Below are 15,735 nucleotides of genomic sequence, written 5' to 3'. Positions count from 1 at the left end.
AAGAAATCAAATATTTAGACTTGTTGGCCTAACTCTTTCTTGAACCAATCAATATCTTCTTTCTTTCCCCACTTACGGGCTGCTCTGTGAGCAAGAGCCTGTGCTGACACAAGGTCAGCTTAATCAAAAACAACAACTTTCCCCACACTGCAATGTCATCCACATAAAGTCCAACATACACTTTCCTTTCTCGATGATACAATAGGCAAGGGTTATCAACTGACGGGTTGAACTTCATGTCTAAAGATTTTCTTGATCTTATGGTACCATTCTTGCCCTGATGGTTTCAGACCATAAAGGCACTTCTTCAGCTTCCATACCACCCTATCCTTGTCGATATCAAAACCATCCGGTTGTTCCAGGTATACTTCTTCCTTGATATCACTATTGATGTAGGCAGATATTACATCGACATGCTCACATCTCGGTTCCTTCTCCACTCCCACAGTGAGCATCAACTGAATGGTCTTTCTTTTGATCACAGGTGAGTAGGTTTCCATGTAGTCAAAGCCATATCTCTGCGCGAATCCTTGTGCAACTATCCTGGCCTTGTACTTTGTAGGGTTGCCACTAGCATCAGTCTTCAGCTTGAACTTCCATGTTGACCCAATGACTTCTTGGTACAATCTCCCATGTATTCATCTCGGTCAGTTTCTTAATCTTTTCTCCCATAGCATATTTCCATCTTTCTGCTAGGGGGCTGGCTAGGGCTTCTTTGGCACTCTTTGGTGTGATGATGGTGCTCTATTCATGTGGCTTAACCACTAAACACTTAAGAGTTGTCTTTACATTTTTGGCACTGACATTTCTTTGGTTTAGGCACTTGCAGACTGCCGCAGGACTGGGACTACTTCTTGAACTTGAGCTTCTTCATCTTCAGGCAGCACTGGAATTTCTTCAAAGACAGGAATCTGCTCATTGTTTACTTCTCCATGCCCGCCATCTTTACCACTTCCCTTTTCCAGACCGTCTCCCTTCTGCTCCTATTCTTCCTCTGTTTCCTCCTCGGAGTCTGACTCATCCAAGAGTTGTAGATAGTCTGTTTCCTGCTTCCCCTGATCACTGGAATCTTCTTTCTTCTTCCACGTGAAAACATCTTCATGGAATACAACATCCCGCCTGATTATTACCCTTTCGGTCTCTGTGTTCCAAAGCCTGTATCCATCCTTTGTATCCTCCTGATAACCATTCTCACCTTCTGAATCAACTCATGCATCTTGGAAATGTAATCTGACATTGGCATTGATGGCACTTAATCCAACCTAGCCATTTCCTTGAAAAACAACATAGTGTGAATAATCACAAACTCGCCATACATTTCCTTTAAGAGTGTCCCACACTTTCTTTGTGAATTTAAACTCGCCAACATCGTAGAGGGTAGAGCTGTGCAGCGCCTCGATGATGATCCAAGCTTGGCGATCGACTCTGGCTTGTTCTTGGTTGAGCTCAGCCAAATCCTCTTCTTCATTCTCATTATTGTGGACGTCATTCCCAAACCCAGGTTCAATGGCATTCCAAGAGTTCTTGTCAATCAGTCTTGCTTCGATCCTCTTCGACCACGGGTAGAAGGATCTTCTTGGAGGTCTCTTCCCTTTCTTCACATTCAGCTATCTTGAACTTACTTCTTGATGATAGGCTTTAAGGGGAGCTTCAGCACATAGGAGCACTGCTGCTACTTCTTCAAATTCAGCTACAGAAGCTTTGGCATCCCCTTTCTTAGTGTGTTCCTCCTTGAACTTCTTCCAGATTGGCATTCCCTTGCCTTGTGTCCGGGCTCCTTACAGGTGTAACACTTCATTTTACTATCACCAGAGGTGTCCTGCTTCTGATGCTGCTGATTGTGCTTCTGCTTAGAATGCTGTTTAGCCATGGCTTTTAATGCCACAGGTTCTTCTTTACTAGATGTCGCCCTGTTGTGCAATGCTAATCGCCTTTCTTCCATCACAAGCTTGCGCTTTACATTTCTTTGATGTGAGCCTATCCAGATCACCCTTTGAAGTATCTCACAAAAGCATCATACTCCCTGAGTGGTAGCCCAAGTAGCAAGAAAGCAGCAAAGCAAGTGTCATTTATTGGGATGCCACCCATTGTCACCTTCTGAATCAACTCATCCATCTTGGAAATGTAATCTGCCATTGGCATTGATGGCACTTTATCCAACCTAGCCATTTCCTTGAAAAACAATATAGTGTGAATAATCCCAAATTCACCATACATTTCCTTAAGTGTGTCCCACACTTTCTTTGCAAATTTAAACTCACCAACATGTACTAGAGTAGAGCTGTGCAGCGCCTCAATGATGACTCTCCAACCTCGGCGATTGACTCTGGCTTGTTCTTGGTTGAGCTCTGCCAAAGCCTCTTCTTCATTCTCATTATCGTGTACGGCATTCCCAAACCCAGGTTCAATGGCATTCCAAGAGTTCTTGTCAATCAGTCTTGCTTCGATAATCATCGACCACTGGTAGTAGTTTGCCCCATCACAATGTAGAAGGATTTTCTTGGAGGTCTCTTCCCTTTCTTCACATTTGGCCATCTTGAACTTACTTCTTGATGATAGGCTTTAAGGGAAGCTTAGCTATATAGGCTAACACTTTCTTCAGTCTGGATGATATCACACGTTTCAATCAGTCCCGACGCGTTCTGGGCCCATAACTTGTTAACCTTACTAAGTTCTAGACTTTCTAGGATTAGTTTCACTTATTAAGAAAGTTCCAGGAAGGGGCTGATTGATACACTTGTTGTCGTCAGTAGATTTCTATTCAGACTGGAAGAAGGAAGCGGGAACGCCAAACGTGCCGCTTTGTTTACATAGAGGTGGCATCATGACTCGCTAGCGAGAAAGACTACATACTTCAGAAAAATTAACATTCAAGCAGCGAGTGCAATGTAAGAACAAAAATATGAACAATACAAATCACAAGATGCCAACAGTGTGTGGGTCGATAACGACAATCGTTCCATGTATGGGGGCCTTAATTAAGGGATCTGGCATGTCTTGGTATTCGGAGTTGAGAGGAAATAACTGGCCCGAACCGGAACTTTTATTTTATATCTAGGCAGTTATCATAAGGCTTACATTTCTCAGCTGTTTATTTTCATTTATTTCTAATTTTGATATTTTATAAACTTTTCATTTACATAATTTCATTAAGAAAATATACAGGGGTTAGTAATATACAGCAGTTTTCTTTCAAGTACTTTTATTAGAAAACTTGCAGGATAAACTTTGTTGTTAACTAACATTATAATGGCTACGAATTAAGATTTATTCTAAGTTTATCAACCAATGGTAGACCTGCAGAAAAAACGCTCCTTATCTAAAATTATATACGAAAACTGAAATCTGCTTGTACCAAATTTATAATTAATGCTATGGTAATTAAGACTTTTTAGTCACATTTTCAACCATTCATATGTGGAAAAAAGAATTCCTTTTCTTCATTAATGTACCAAATAATTTGCATTTATTTAAGTGTACTAAACTAATATGAATGTATTTATTTGCTTGGAACTGTGAGCTGGAATCGAGGAAGATTACGAGTAAAAGTCGTTCTCCTGTATAAGGCGAGTGGTTTTCCTCGTATACATTTCAGCTCTGAATATGTTACCTAATTCCAGTTCCGGGTGGCTGGTTCTTTTGCATTCCTAATATAAATAATATGAAGTATCATGCAGTTGTTGCAGCAAAGAACGAGGGCTTTTAAAAGAATTTCTGATTCAAATAGAAAACTAAGCTCAGATTGCAAATTTCATCACATTTCTAAATGGGCATTGTTATGGTATATGAATTAAAAGAAAAACTAAATTGAAAGGCGTATATTTCCGTCATTATTTACAAAAATGGGTAAAGTTTATAGGAAATGTTCACAAAACTGATAATTTTCACACTTAGCATAAGTATAAAAAATACACTGGGATATATAAATACATCATATACACATAAGACCGTTAATATATGCTGTCAGTGTTTTACATCGATATGGCACATGCAACCATTAGAAGGAACAAGAACATTATTTTGATAATCTAATCTCAGAACAGGAACCCAGTCCTTTACACACACTGAAGCCAGCAAAGTTGATCAAATCCATATACAACCGTATTTTCCCTAACGTAGAGGTGAATGATTATGTAAATAAATAAGTGAATAAATAAATAAAATTTTAAGTTTCATAGTCGCCACAAGAATCAGTGAATGTCAACAAATGTCTCAAGTTGGGGATGCAAGATATTCTTGTAAGGAACGCCATGTCTTCTGATAGTCGCTGCAGCTAAGCACTGCAGGGAGGTGTGGTGCACTGCATTGATGTGATGAGAAAGCGGCTGGCCTCGGGACGCCCTCAGAGACTCAAAAGTATGCCCCATACTATCGGCAGCATCCAAATGCGCACCTGCTGATAAAAGGGCCTTCACTATACCTGTGGGGCACTCCGTTATTGGCGAGAGCGTGGAGGGGCGAGCTGCCCTCAAAGTCTGTGGCACAAGGATCGGCTCCTGTTTCCAAAAGAAGGTTTACTACTTCCAGACTGGGAAAGATACGGCCGGGCACTGATTCTCCGTACATCTGGTCTTCTCTGGTGCAAGCTATATGCAGAAGTGTCGCGCCCGCGTCGTTCCTAGGATCTGCCTTCACAAACCTGTAGACAGCTTCTTTCACACTGTGCCACTGTGAGGGTGAGACATCAGGAAGTGGCTTTGCTACTGCAAATAAGAAATGCATCGCTATGTAAATGACATGGTAAGCCTGAATGGCACGTTTTGCATTTCGATGAGGTTGGGAGCCACCACAACTGCTCTCTGCTTTCTTCAATTCCAAGGCGCGCAAGAAATCCTCAAAATACGTCGTTGGCCTCAAGCCTGCATACGGTAGGTTCTGGCCGGTGGTCAGATTTATAAATAATGCAGCGAAAGACTTGATGTGAAACAGCCTCTTCTCGTCTGAGGGTTCGTGATGAACCTGATCATTACGCAGAGCGTGCATCCATAATCTGAGACACTTGTTAACATCACCACGATTCACGTACCCGATGCCCATAGACTGAAAAGCTTTCTGTGTGGAAAAATGATGAGGTCCTAAAATCCTTTCCTTTGCAAGTAAGGATTGCACTTCTAAAGCATCGACATCGGATTCTATTCTCTCCAGTTCATGGAGGGTTGTGACCTCAGTAAAGTCATTACACGAACATCTTAGCAAGCGATGCCCGACCTTCGGATAAATCAGGGCTCCGTTGGCGTATCTGCAAAAAAAATGTAAGACATTAAAATGCTGTTATTTTCCCAATCTCTTGGATATGCACTATGTTCAATTAGACTGGAATGGAAGTTTCTGTCGTTTAAGGTAAACTTTCACCATAGCCTTGCAGAAGAGAATAAATGACAGAAAATAGCAATGCAGCTATAAATAATCACAAAATAGAAGATGCACGATACGATTCAGAAATGATCTCTACGTCTTCCATATTCAAAGGTGTTATCGGTATTACTTTCCACACATTTCAAACTTTTTTTTATGTCAATTTCTGTTTCAGCACTTGAGTGGCCTCATAGGCCCCAGCGCCTGGCCTTTGATATAATTTCTATATTCCATGCTATCATCAAACAACAGAACTTACCTCTGATTCATCGCCCATTTCCAGCAACTGAGAGCACCTGTCAAATAATGCATTTCGGTAAGAAGCGTCACTCCAAGAAGCTCCAGCGCATCGAGTTTATCTCTGGCAGGTGTCAGGTCTGTTCTGGAGATCAGGTACTGGACGATGTTCGCATGACCGTAAAAACAGGCGACCAGCAAAGGGGTTGTTCCTGGAAGAGGAGAACGTTAAATCAAGGATTCCATGCTTCTTTTTCGTTCAAGATTTATATAAAATAAAGTTCAGTCGCATTACTAAAGGGAGAGTTGTTTACCAATGGAAACACTTCACTTGTGGTAGAAAAGACATGAGCGAGCCATCACCTATTCTAATTACGAAGAGTAGAGGTGGGGAAAAATGAACTCAATCGTTTCAGGAAAAAGAATACAACAGTTAATACGAAATACGCAAATTTACAATTATTTACAAAGCCAGTATAGCCCCGTACGGTGCAGTGCCGTCAGTGCACCTCATGCAGGGCACTATAGGCTTTACTTAAAGCTCTTTGCAACGTCTCTTCGGCCCCTAGCTGTAACCCCTTTCATTCATACACTCTTCCATTATTTTACACCTATTCCTAATGTTTTTATAATACTTTCAACTATGAATGACCCCATAGGTCCCGGCGCTTGGCATAAATTTTATATCCCAATGCCAATATTACACCAGTTTAATTATAATCAATCGTTTTTTTTCAACGAATCAAAGGAGGCAAAGTGAACTTAATGACACATTTTTAACAAATCAAGAAAGACCGGGCAAGACTCACTAACCGTAAGCATCAACGTTCATAAGAGCGTTGTGATCCAGCAACACCATCACTGCCAGGCGCCCCGACTCTGCGCATGCGTGTAACACACTTCTCTCGTCGGTCCTCCTCCTGTTCACTTCTGCGCCGACGTCGATGAGGTACTTCACAATATCCCAATGGCCGTGGTAAGAGGCGACCATCAGACCAGTGATTCCTTCAGAGTCGGTAATCTCGATGTCTGAAAAAAAGGGAATAAAACTATGAATAAGTTAAAAAAAAAAAAATTAACGGGATTTCGTTAGATAAAGAGGATTTGTTAACTCTCAAGTATTCAGTCAATGCCTGGCGAAAGGTTACTATATGTGGCACATGTCACGACAACCAGATAGACGGCAGCAAATACCAACCAAAACACGGAGCGAAATGAATGAAGAAACTATCAAATGAAAACTTGATCGCCGCCTACTACATTAAAATTAACACTAAAATAGGGACGATTCTGTTCGAAAATACACAAGAAAAACTCACCAGCCCCGTGTTCCACAAGAAGCCTGGCAACGTCCAAGTGCCCATGCGAACAGGCAGCTCGAAGCGGAATGTACCTCGGGTGAGGGTGGTAGTTTGAATTGGCGCCCTTGGGAAGGAGGTAGGCAGCAGCTTCGTAGTGGCCGCCTACAGCAGCGCACCACAGCGGAGTGACTCCCACGGTCCCACCACTAACTCTGAACGCATGCTGACTGTAAGGAAAAAAGAGAGCTTGATCGTTATCAGGATTACTTTAAAACTCCGTTATTCCTCGATATGAATTTCATTAAAAAAAAAATTGAATGAATTGTCTCAGTCACCTCTACGTACAGAAAAGAAGTTTGCTTTAATTTCTTAGTTATGATTGTAGATATTTTTTAATGTTACAAGAACATGATGGCCGATATTATTTCTTCACTGAAGATGCCTATTAATGTGAAATATCTTCCCATTATTATCATCATGATCATTATTAATTATATCATTACTTTAATTTCCAATAAATAAAATTGTCGCTTTTCATATGATGTTGAGAGGTGCTGTTTTAAACAACTTAATTATTATCATGATCATTATTAATTTTATCATTACTATAGTTTCCAATAAATATCAAATTGTCACTTTTCATACGATGTTAAGAGGTGCTGTTTTAAATAACTTATCATCAACATAGAGATGTTAAAGTCACTCACTCATGCCTTCTTCTTTGATGCCTGCCTTGTGTTTCTCAACGAGGATCTGAAGGCAGTTCGTATGCCCGAAGTATGCCGCCATGGCCATTAGCGTATCAAATCCCGAACTGGCTGACGCTGTGCAGGACAGCTTCCGACTTGAAGATTCCTACAAAAAAAAAAGTTAAAACTTGAGACGAACAACCACACCAAGAACGAAAAAGATTGAATAATAATAATAATAATAATAAATAGAAATAAGAAGGATATGGGATATGCCAGTGGAAATTGTACCCATAATCATAGGAACACCAGGCACGATCCCAAGATCCCTGAAAAGGAATCTGGAAAAACTAGAGGCTGAGGTAGCTCCAGGACTAATGCAGAAGTGTGTGATCCTAGAAGCAGCACACACAGTAAGAAAAGTGATGGACTGCTAAGGAGGCGTAAGAAAAGTTATGGACTGCTTAGGAGGCAGGATGCAACCCGGAACCCCACACTATAAATACCACCCTGTTGAATTGGAGGACTGATAGACAAAAAAAATAAATAATAATAATATCTGTTAAAAAAGATGGCTGTATTCAGCGAATTAATCTTGTATAGGATTTTTTTTTCTATTTTGCTAACTATTTGCTTTTCTGGCTCAGCGATGTCAGTTATTCCCATGACAAAAGTACTACAGAAGATGGATGCTGGGTACAAACTCAAGAAAGAAGGCAATAGAATTAACCATCTGATGTTCATGGATGATATCAAGCGGTATGGTAAGAGCATCTAGGAAATAAATACGCTAATCCAGACTGTAAGAACTGTATCTGGGGACATCAGGATGGAGTTTGGAATAGAAAAATGTGCCTTAGTCAACATACAAAAAGGCAAAGTAACAAGGACTGGAGAAATAAAGCTACCAGATGGAAATAGCATCAAACATAGATGGGACAGAATACAAATACCGGGGAATAATAGGAGAGGATATAAAACACCAAGAGATGAAGGATACAGTCAGGAAAGAATATATGCAGAGACTTCAGACGATGCTCAATTCAATACTTAATGCCGGAAATATATTGAAAGCCATAAACACATGGGCAGTACCAGTAATCAGATACACCGCAAGGGTAGCGGAGTGGACGAAGGCTGAACTCCGTAGTAGACCGGAAAAGTAGGAAACACATGACAACACAAAGCACTATGCCCAGGAGCAAATACAGACAGACTACATAACACGAAAGGAAGGAGGGAGATGGCTACTAAGCATAGAGGACTGCGTCAACATCTAGAGTAGAGCACTGGGGCATATCTGAACACCAGTGAAAACGAGTGGCTAAAGGCTTGTCCACACGACCGGGCCTGATTGGCGGAGCTTCTCTCTATCAGGCACTCTTGACCGGTAAACCGTCAAATTGCCCGATGGGTCTTGTAGCAAAATCACCATGGTGGTGCCCGATGGCTTGAGCTTCGAACCTGGCAGACGTACGTTAACCATATACATTTTTTACCGAGCCATTCTTTGCACCATATTCTCTTCTTTTTCATCACACAAAGCAATTATCATGCAACACAATATCATCATCTTTACGGTAGGCACCATGTTTATGGTACCGCACTGAACACATTACTGGCATTGTTGGGTACGCCTGCCGCTACATCGCCTCACCCGTGTGGACAACATTCACGTGTAAGCCCGCCAGAATTTGCCCGTCAACCCCGGAGCACGATGATCAGGCCCGCTCGTGTGGACAGGCCTTAAGGAGTGTATGGGAAGAAGGACTGATAAAAGTAGACGAAGACCCAGAAATATACAGACAGGAAAATGACAAACAGAACAGAGGAATATTCAAAAGCCGGGGAAATAAGGGTGACTAGTAGATTTCAGTGAGGCAAACCGTATAATGCCCTACAACATGAAAATACCAGTATCACGAGCATTCATGATCGAGCTTACGTCATTTATGCATATAGTTTAACACTCGACTGGTAAACGCTGAAACTTCAGAACATTTTGTCATACGCTGGCATAAAACGATATGCAAGACCTTATAATGACAAAACTACGACAAATTGAAAGAAACGAACGACATATCCTAAAATTTATCAGAACAATATCAGCCAATGTCATAAGTGCTATTTTTATCATATTTTTGAAACCGAACTGTTCTACTAGCTCGAATGACAGTGAAATGCGGAATGTTTTACTAAAATGACCTCCTAATATTCATAGTAAATAACGTTGAATATTCAATGCTAGTAAGAGTCCAAATTACAATGTTTGATACCATAATACAGCAAATGAGCTTTTGATAAATAGGCTTAAACAGGATAGGCACCGAAGACTGCTCATTGGCTTTTGGAACAATTTCAGTGTCTAGTTAAAGAAACCGATATTTAGCATATAATGGAATTTTTTTTATGAACTGCGTCAAAAATACGAAGTTTGTCGCAGTTTGCAGACTGTACAGAACACTTATGTTAGAGGCAACATAAAGAAGTTATGACCGAAACGGAACGGAACATGAGGGCGGCCGTAAAGAGTTGGATGAAACGAAAAAGATTTAATATATGATTAAATGTAAATAAAAAATACAGATTGACAGGATAAAACTAAGCCTATCAAATGTTTGGTACTAAGAGTAAGCATATCTAAATACAAAGGCAACATCTAAGTATGATCGATTGAATATCGTATGTAATGAAAAAGGACTCCATCGAATATTTAACATTTATGGAAAGATGATTAAATTCAGAGATGATAAAACCCGTTTTATAACCAAGACTAACCTATTGCAAGGCCCTGAGATCGTCTACCAAATTACTCGCTGAATCATTCGCCTGGTTCAATTAGTAAAGCAGCAAAACTAACCGTGGATACACAGTCCAAATAACTATATCTTAGTTCAACCAGACCACCGAGCTGATGAACAGCTCTCCTAGGGCTGGCCCGAAGGGTTAGATATTTTTACGTGGCTAAGAACCAATTGGTCACCTAGCAACGGGACTCTCAGCCTATTGTGGGATCCAAACCACATTATATCGAAAAATTAATTTCTATCGCCAAAAATACAATCCACGTTGGCCGCGCCGAGAATCCAACTTCTGACCCCCGGATTGGTACCCGAGCGTGAAAACCACACTTCCAACGAGGAACTAGTACATAGTCCAAAGGACGGTGTCACATCAAACCTTACTGTAACCATTAGTTACCTGTTGTAAATCGCAATAAAAACGTGTGCAAGAGATCTTCTGATGTATGAACATTACCGGAATCATAAATATCAATACGCAGACAAATTTGAATTAAGGGAGGCAAGAAACAACAAAGATATGAGGGAAAGAGCTACTTGAATATAATTAGTAGTGAACTACCACAAAAATTTTTCTGGGTAAGCTTTTTTTTATCCACTTTGTTTCTCTCTGGGGTATGATGACAGCATCACAGGAAAATAATTTATATAATTTCTAGCTCAATAATAGTGCAATTTAAAAAAAAAATCCGCTGAGACTGATATTTTCAATGGAAAAGGTTTACATCAGTTGGTTCGCAAAGAATCATCAAATAAACGAGCAAATTTTTGTTTGTCCCTTTTAAAGTAATTGACATAAAAGGGCGCTTTTCAGATCACACAGCATTTTTAGTCATTTCGCAAATTCTAAATTAACAACAAATACAGTAACAAGTCAAGTCATTGGCTTACCTTTGAGACGCATGCAAAGCAGTCTTTAGGTCCCATGATTTCCTGCTTTATTTATCTGAAACTCGTGGCAATTGATGTCTAGATTTTCACGTCAGCTTTGAGAAGCGAGGGAGGTCTCGTCGATATCACAGCACTTGTAGTTGCTTGATCCTTAACAGAGAGCAGTCAGTCCTTACTGTACCACGTCCAATGAAACAACTGAACTTAGTGAACTATCCCGCCGAGTCTGACACTGCTTATTAATTTGGTCTAGGGTCGGAGGAGGCCAGGCTGTAAGGACCTTCCTTAATCCCTCAACCAATGGTAACCTTGGGGACGGCCGATCTGGGCAATGACGCCTCTTCTATTGGCTAACGAAGCTATGACGTCACAGATCGTTCAACCCACGTGTTTGCCCTTCTCACGGAAAAAAATGGAGAAAAAGAAATTTGATCTATTTACGAAATTTTTAGAGAAAAGGGAAATAGGAAAAGATGTTCAGAAGCTCCCATGTTGACAGGGCCTTTCGGTCTCTAGAGCAGTTTCTCAACCTTTTTACCTTGTCGGGACCCATCAGTTTTATTTTAGAAGGAAGCAGCCCACCATTGTGTGCTTACTGTGACGAGATACAAACAGTGAAGCACATTCTGATGGTTTGCCCCCAGATATTTTAACCAAAGGAAAGATATTTCCAGGGTAAATCCCTCTCAAATATCTTGGGAGATGAAGCAGACATTTCTGCTCTCATCTCCTTTTTAAAGTGTATAGAATTTTTAATAAAATTTAGATAAATTTTTATAAATCATATACAGATTTTTAAAGACATTAAACTATTTTAAATATATATTACTCCATTCATTAAAATTCATATTTTTAATTTATTTATTAGTCACGTCTAATTTTATGAATCATTTCTTTCACTAATTCATTCATTCATTAACCATAATTCAACTTATTTAACCTTCATTACGGCGCTGAATGGCCTTCTTGGCCCCAGTGCCTGGGCTTTAGCCCTAAATATCATACATCATCATCATCATCTGAACTGAATTTATTGTGAAGTTTCAGAAACTTTAGATTCTGGTACGGTAATACTTTCTTCCCGAGACGATATTTTACTATTTTTGTGCATAACGTTCAAGCATATTTTAAAATGCTTTTTTACATGCTGCATATTTTTATTTCATAATAATAATTATGATTTATTATTGTTATAATTTGTTGTAGTAGCAGCAGTAACAGGAAAATAATAGATATGTATTCTAAAATAACTTTGATTTTTAGATATTACATTTTGCATTTAACCTGTGCTTGATGAGAATTAGCAATTTTGTGAATGTTAGGCCTTATATGTGATAAACAAACTCTCAACTCTTCATCAATAGATTTGATATTTGATCTACTTTTACATTTAATGTTAGTACAGAAAATCCTTGTTCATTAAGATAAGATGTGGAAAGCTGCAATAAAACCGTTAATTCCTTGTTAGCTATTGAAGGATATTCTTCTTTAACTGAAATCCAAAATTGATTGATGGTCACCTCTTTATGCTTGATCTTTAATCCCCAATCAGTAGATATAGGGGCCAGCTCATCCTCTTCTGTTAACGAAAAGCCAACGTCCTCGGTAGAAATATCAATGAAAGGGTTGCGAATCCAGTCTACTGGTCGATATTTATAGAGGGAAAGTAATCATTCAGATCACCTTCCAGAGTCGCTAAATGATCCATTATTAAAGGAATTAAATCGTCTGAATAGCCTCTTCTCAGCAAAGGAAACATTTTCAAACAGTCAGAAGTTGCTTTTCTTTTCCAAATCTATTTTTTTCTGGAATGCTTTGATTCTGTCGGTAGATGAGAGAAGATTTTCATTTCCACTTTGCATAGACATGTTCAGATTATTCAAGTGTTGAAACATATCAGTTAGATATTCAAATTTTGATGTCCAAAACTCACATTCCAAAAGTCCACAAAATTTACTTTTATTTTCTTTTTAAAAAAATGGTAATAGTTCTTCGCAAAATTCAAGCACATGACAGATGGTGCAAAAACTATGGTCGGTGCAATCAATGGCGTTGTAAAGAAAATCCAAACAGTCTCGCCAAATTGTATCGCAATTCACTGCGTGATTCACAGGGAAGCTTTAGTGGCAAAGGAGAAAAGTGACTTTGAGCTTGTACTTGATGATGAAATCAAAATGGTTAATCATATCTATGCACATGCAAAAAAGCATAGAATGTTTCGTGAGTTGTGTAAGGATATGGAAGCTAATTTCACAAAACTCCTTCATACTGAAGTACGTTGGCTATCTCGTGGTAAGGTTCTTAATCAAGTGATTGCATTGAGAGAGCAGCTCTGTGTTTTCTTTACTGAGGAAGCAAACCCCATGACACTTAAATGTCACGATGTGCTCTGGCGGGCAAAATTGTCTTACATGGCTTCACTTCAATCTTCGATCATCTGAACAAGCTAAACATCAGTCAGCAAGGCAAAGGAGGGGGTATTTTTACAAGTATAGGGAAAATAAATTCATTTAAACTGAAGGTGAAACAATGGAAAAGTATTGTAGAAATGAGGTGCTTTTCTGATTTTGAATTATTTGACTTATTTATGAGAGAATGTGGCTGGGAACATGGTATGCAGGCAACAGAGCAGACACTGGAGGTACATGTCACACTTAGTTATCAGACACCTTACTTTAATGCAAGAAAACCTTGACTTCTATTTCCCAGACAGTGAGAATGACCAGCTGACCTCCAACACGTGGATGCTTAATCCCTTTATAGATGAAGGAACTGATCATTGTGATGCTCTTTGGAGCTTCGAGCGGATAATTCACAAAAAACCGTTTTCAAGACATTTAGCCATCCTATTGACTTCTGGGTTACCCTGCTTGATATTCCAGAGTACAAGGATCTAGCTGAGCAGGCAATGGCCATATTTGTACAGATGCCAACATCATATTTGTGTGAGCAAGGGATCTCTCGTTTAGTTTTGGTGAAGACAAAGAAAAGGCATGCAATCCTGAACTTGGATCCTCTCATGCGAGTTGCACTTGAAAATCGCCTGACACCTCGATTCAACCTAATAGCAGACAAAGTGCAACAGCAGCCAAGCCACTGATTTTTTTAAATAATTATTTATTTTATTTATTGATACCATACCAAATCTAGCAAACTTTGTCTGCAATTTTACTCTAGTGAAGGAAAATGCGTCTAAATGGCCTGCTTTATGTTATCTTGTGTATTTTGATCCTCTAGTTTGAGATGAGGTGTGTAAATATATGAATGAATATGTAAAAGTTAAATAAAAAAATAAGAGAAACTGCTTTTTTCTGTTTACATAATCATAGAAATGAGATAAGAAACATAGATTTTAAATATTAAAAGACGTGAGATTTTTAATGAGACTTTTTAGGGTGGGGAGTGGACAGCTTCTACTTAATCACCACTAGGGTTAGACGGCATTAAAAAGGTTGAAGACCACTGCTCTGGGGCAACCCATTAGCCACAATCGTGGTACAATACCTAACGAAGGAACAAAATGGGAAAGATGTTAGACAGTTTCTTTTTTCAATATATTTGATGCACATTTCTCAAAGTTCGTACTTTGAATAAAAATATATTCTTTGTAAATACATAAATGCGTACGATTCAGCAGTTTCAGAGTGAATGTGGCAGCGAGTTTATTTTTCACAGTAAATGCACGTGACTTCAATAAATAAGTGAATACCACAGGAAAATGATAGGCAGAAATCCAAACGCTTTCGTCTTTACTAAGACATTGTAAAGACGAAAGCGCGTGGATTTCTGCCTATCATTTTCCTATGGTTACCACATAAATATGTGTGTGTGTGTTATCTAAACAAAACTGAGTAAATGACCGCTTCTGTTCGAAGGCGTTCGCAAGCAAAGCTAAATGTACAAAGACAAGAGCAGATTATAATGACGAATGGATTTTACCGAAGAAACGACGACAGCAAACTCGTTCATAAACACTTCCATGAGCTCAGGGGTTATTATTGTGTTCGAGGTTATAGTCATTGGAAAAAGGTCTGACGACGTGGTCTGGATTAACTCAGGTACTTGGTCAGGGAAACATTCGGTTAGTGAGACTCGCTTTCGAATTTCCTTATTACACTCGTCCCGGTTGGAATCAAGGGCATAAACAAAGACTTAATATGTCGTGCGGTTATTCCATTCGTTTACGGGCTGCTCAATGAGCAAGAGCCGGTGCCGGGTGCCGGGCCTGGCACAAAGACAGCTCAGTGTTAACCACCAACCTATTCCGTGCACACTCGGTTGTCTCCAGAGGGCCGCGAGTTTTGGAAATTTCTTAATGCATAAAAAGCATTTGCTGATAATTGTTTTCGTGTTTTGATAGTTGATTTCATGTTCATGTGAATGAAATAACATTGTCTATAATATTTAATATACATTTTACTGACGAAATCTCGCAGTTGTTCGACGTAGCGTAATGAAGAG

General features: G+C 39.4%; 1 protein-coding gene across 1 annotated transcript; it reads right to left on the bottom strand.

The window, feature by feature from the left end:
- Positions 1 to 4,368: 4,368 nt before the first annotated feature.
- On the bottom strand, positions 4,369 to 7,682 carry LOC135195963 (protein fem-1 homolog A-like). Its single transcript, XM_064222465.1, has 4 exons — positions 7,601 to 7,682; positions 6,406 to 6,621; positions 5,615 to 5,804; positions 4,369 to 5,239 (listed from the first exon to the last, which is right to left on the bottom strand). Exons 1-4 carry the CDS (start codon positions 7,680 to 7,682, stop codon positions 4,369 to 4,371), a joined length of 1,359 nt encoding a protein of 452 aa, XP_064078535.1.
- Between the last annotated feature and the right edge of the window lie 8,053 nt (positions 7,683 to 15,735).

The sequence above is a fragment of the Macrobrachium nipponense genome, chromosome 17 (assembly GCF_015104395.2).
Source record: "Macrobrachium nipponense isolate FS-2020 chromosome 17, ASM1510439v2, whole genome shotgun sequence".
In the NCBI taxonomy this organism is placed as follows: domain Eukaryota; kingdom Metazoa; phylum Arthropoda; class Malacostraca; order Decapoda; family Palaemonidae; genus Macrobrachium; species Macrobrachium nipponense.
The sequence above is the reverse complement of the archived record's forward strand: the minus strand, read 5'-3'. Positions and strand labels throughout refer to the sequence as shown.

Bases quoted from the DNA above. Each gene is read 5' to 3' on its own strand.
- LOC135195963 (XM_064222465.1), bottom strand. From the start codon at position 7,682: ATGGCGGCATACTTCGGGCATACGAACTGCCTTCAGATCCTCGTTGAG. The intron at 6,622-7,600 runs GTGAGTGACTTT...CCTTTTTTTCAG, and splicing joins CATCAAAGAAGAAGGCATGA to ACATCGAGATTACCGACTCT. The intron at 5,240-5,614 runs GTAAGTTCTGTT...TTTTTTTTGCAG, and splicing joins AAATGGGCGATGAATCAGAG to ATACGCCAACGGAGCCCTGA.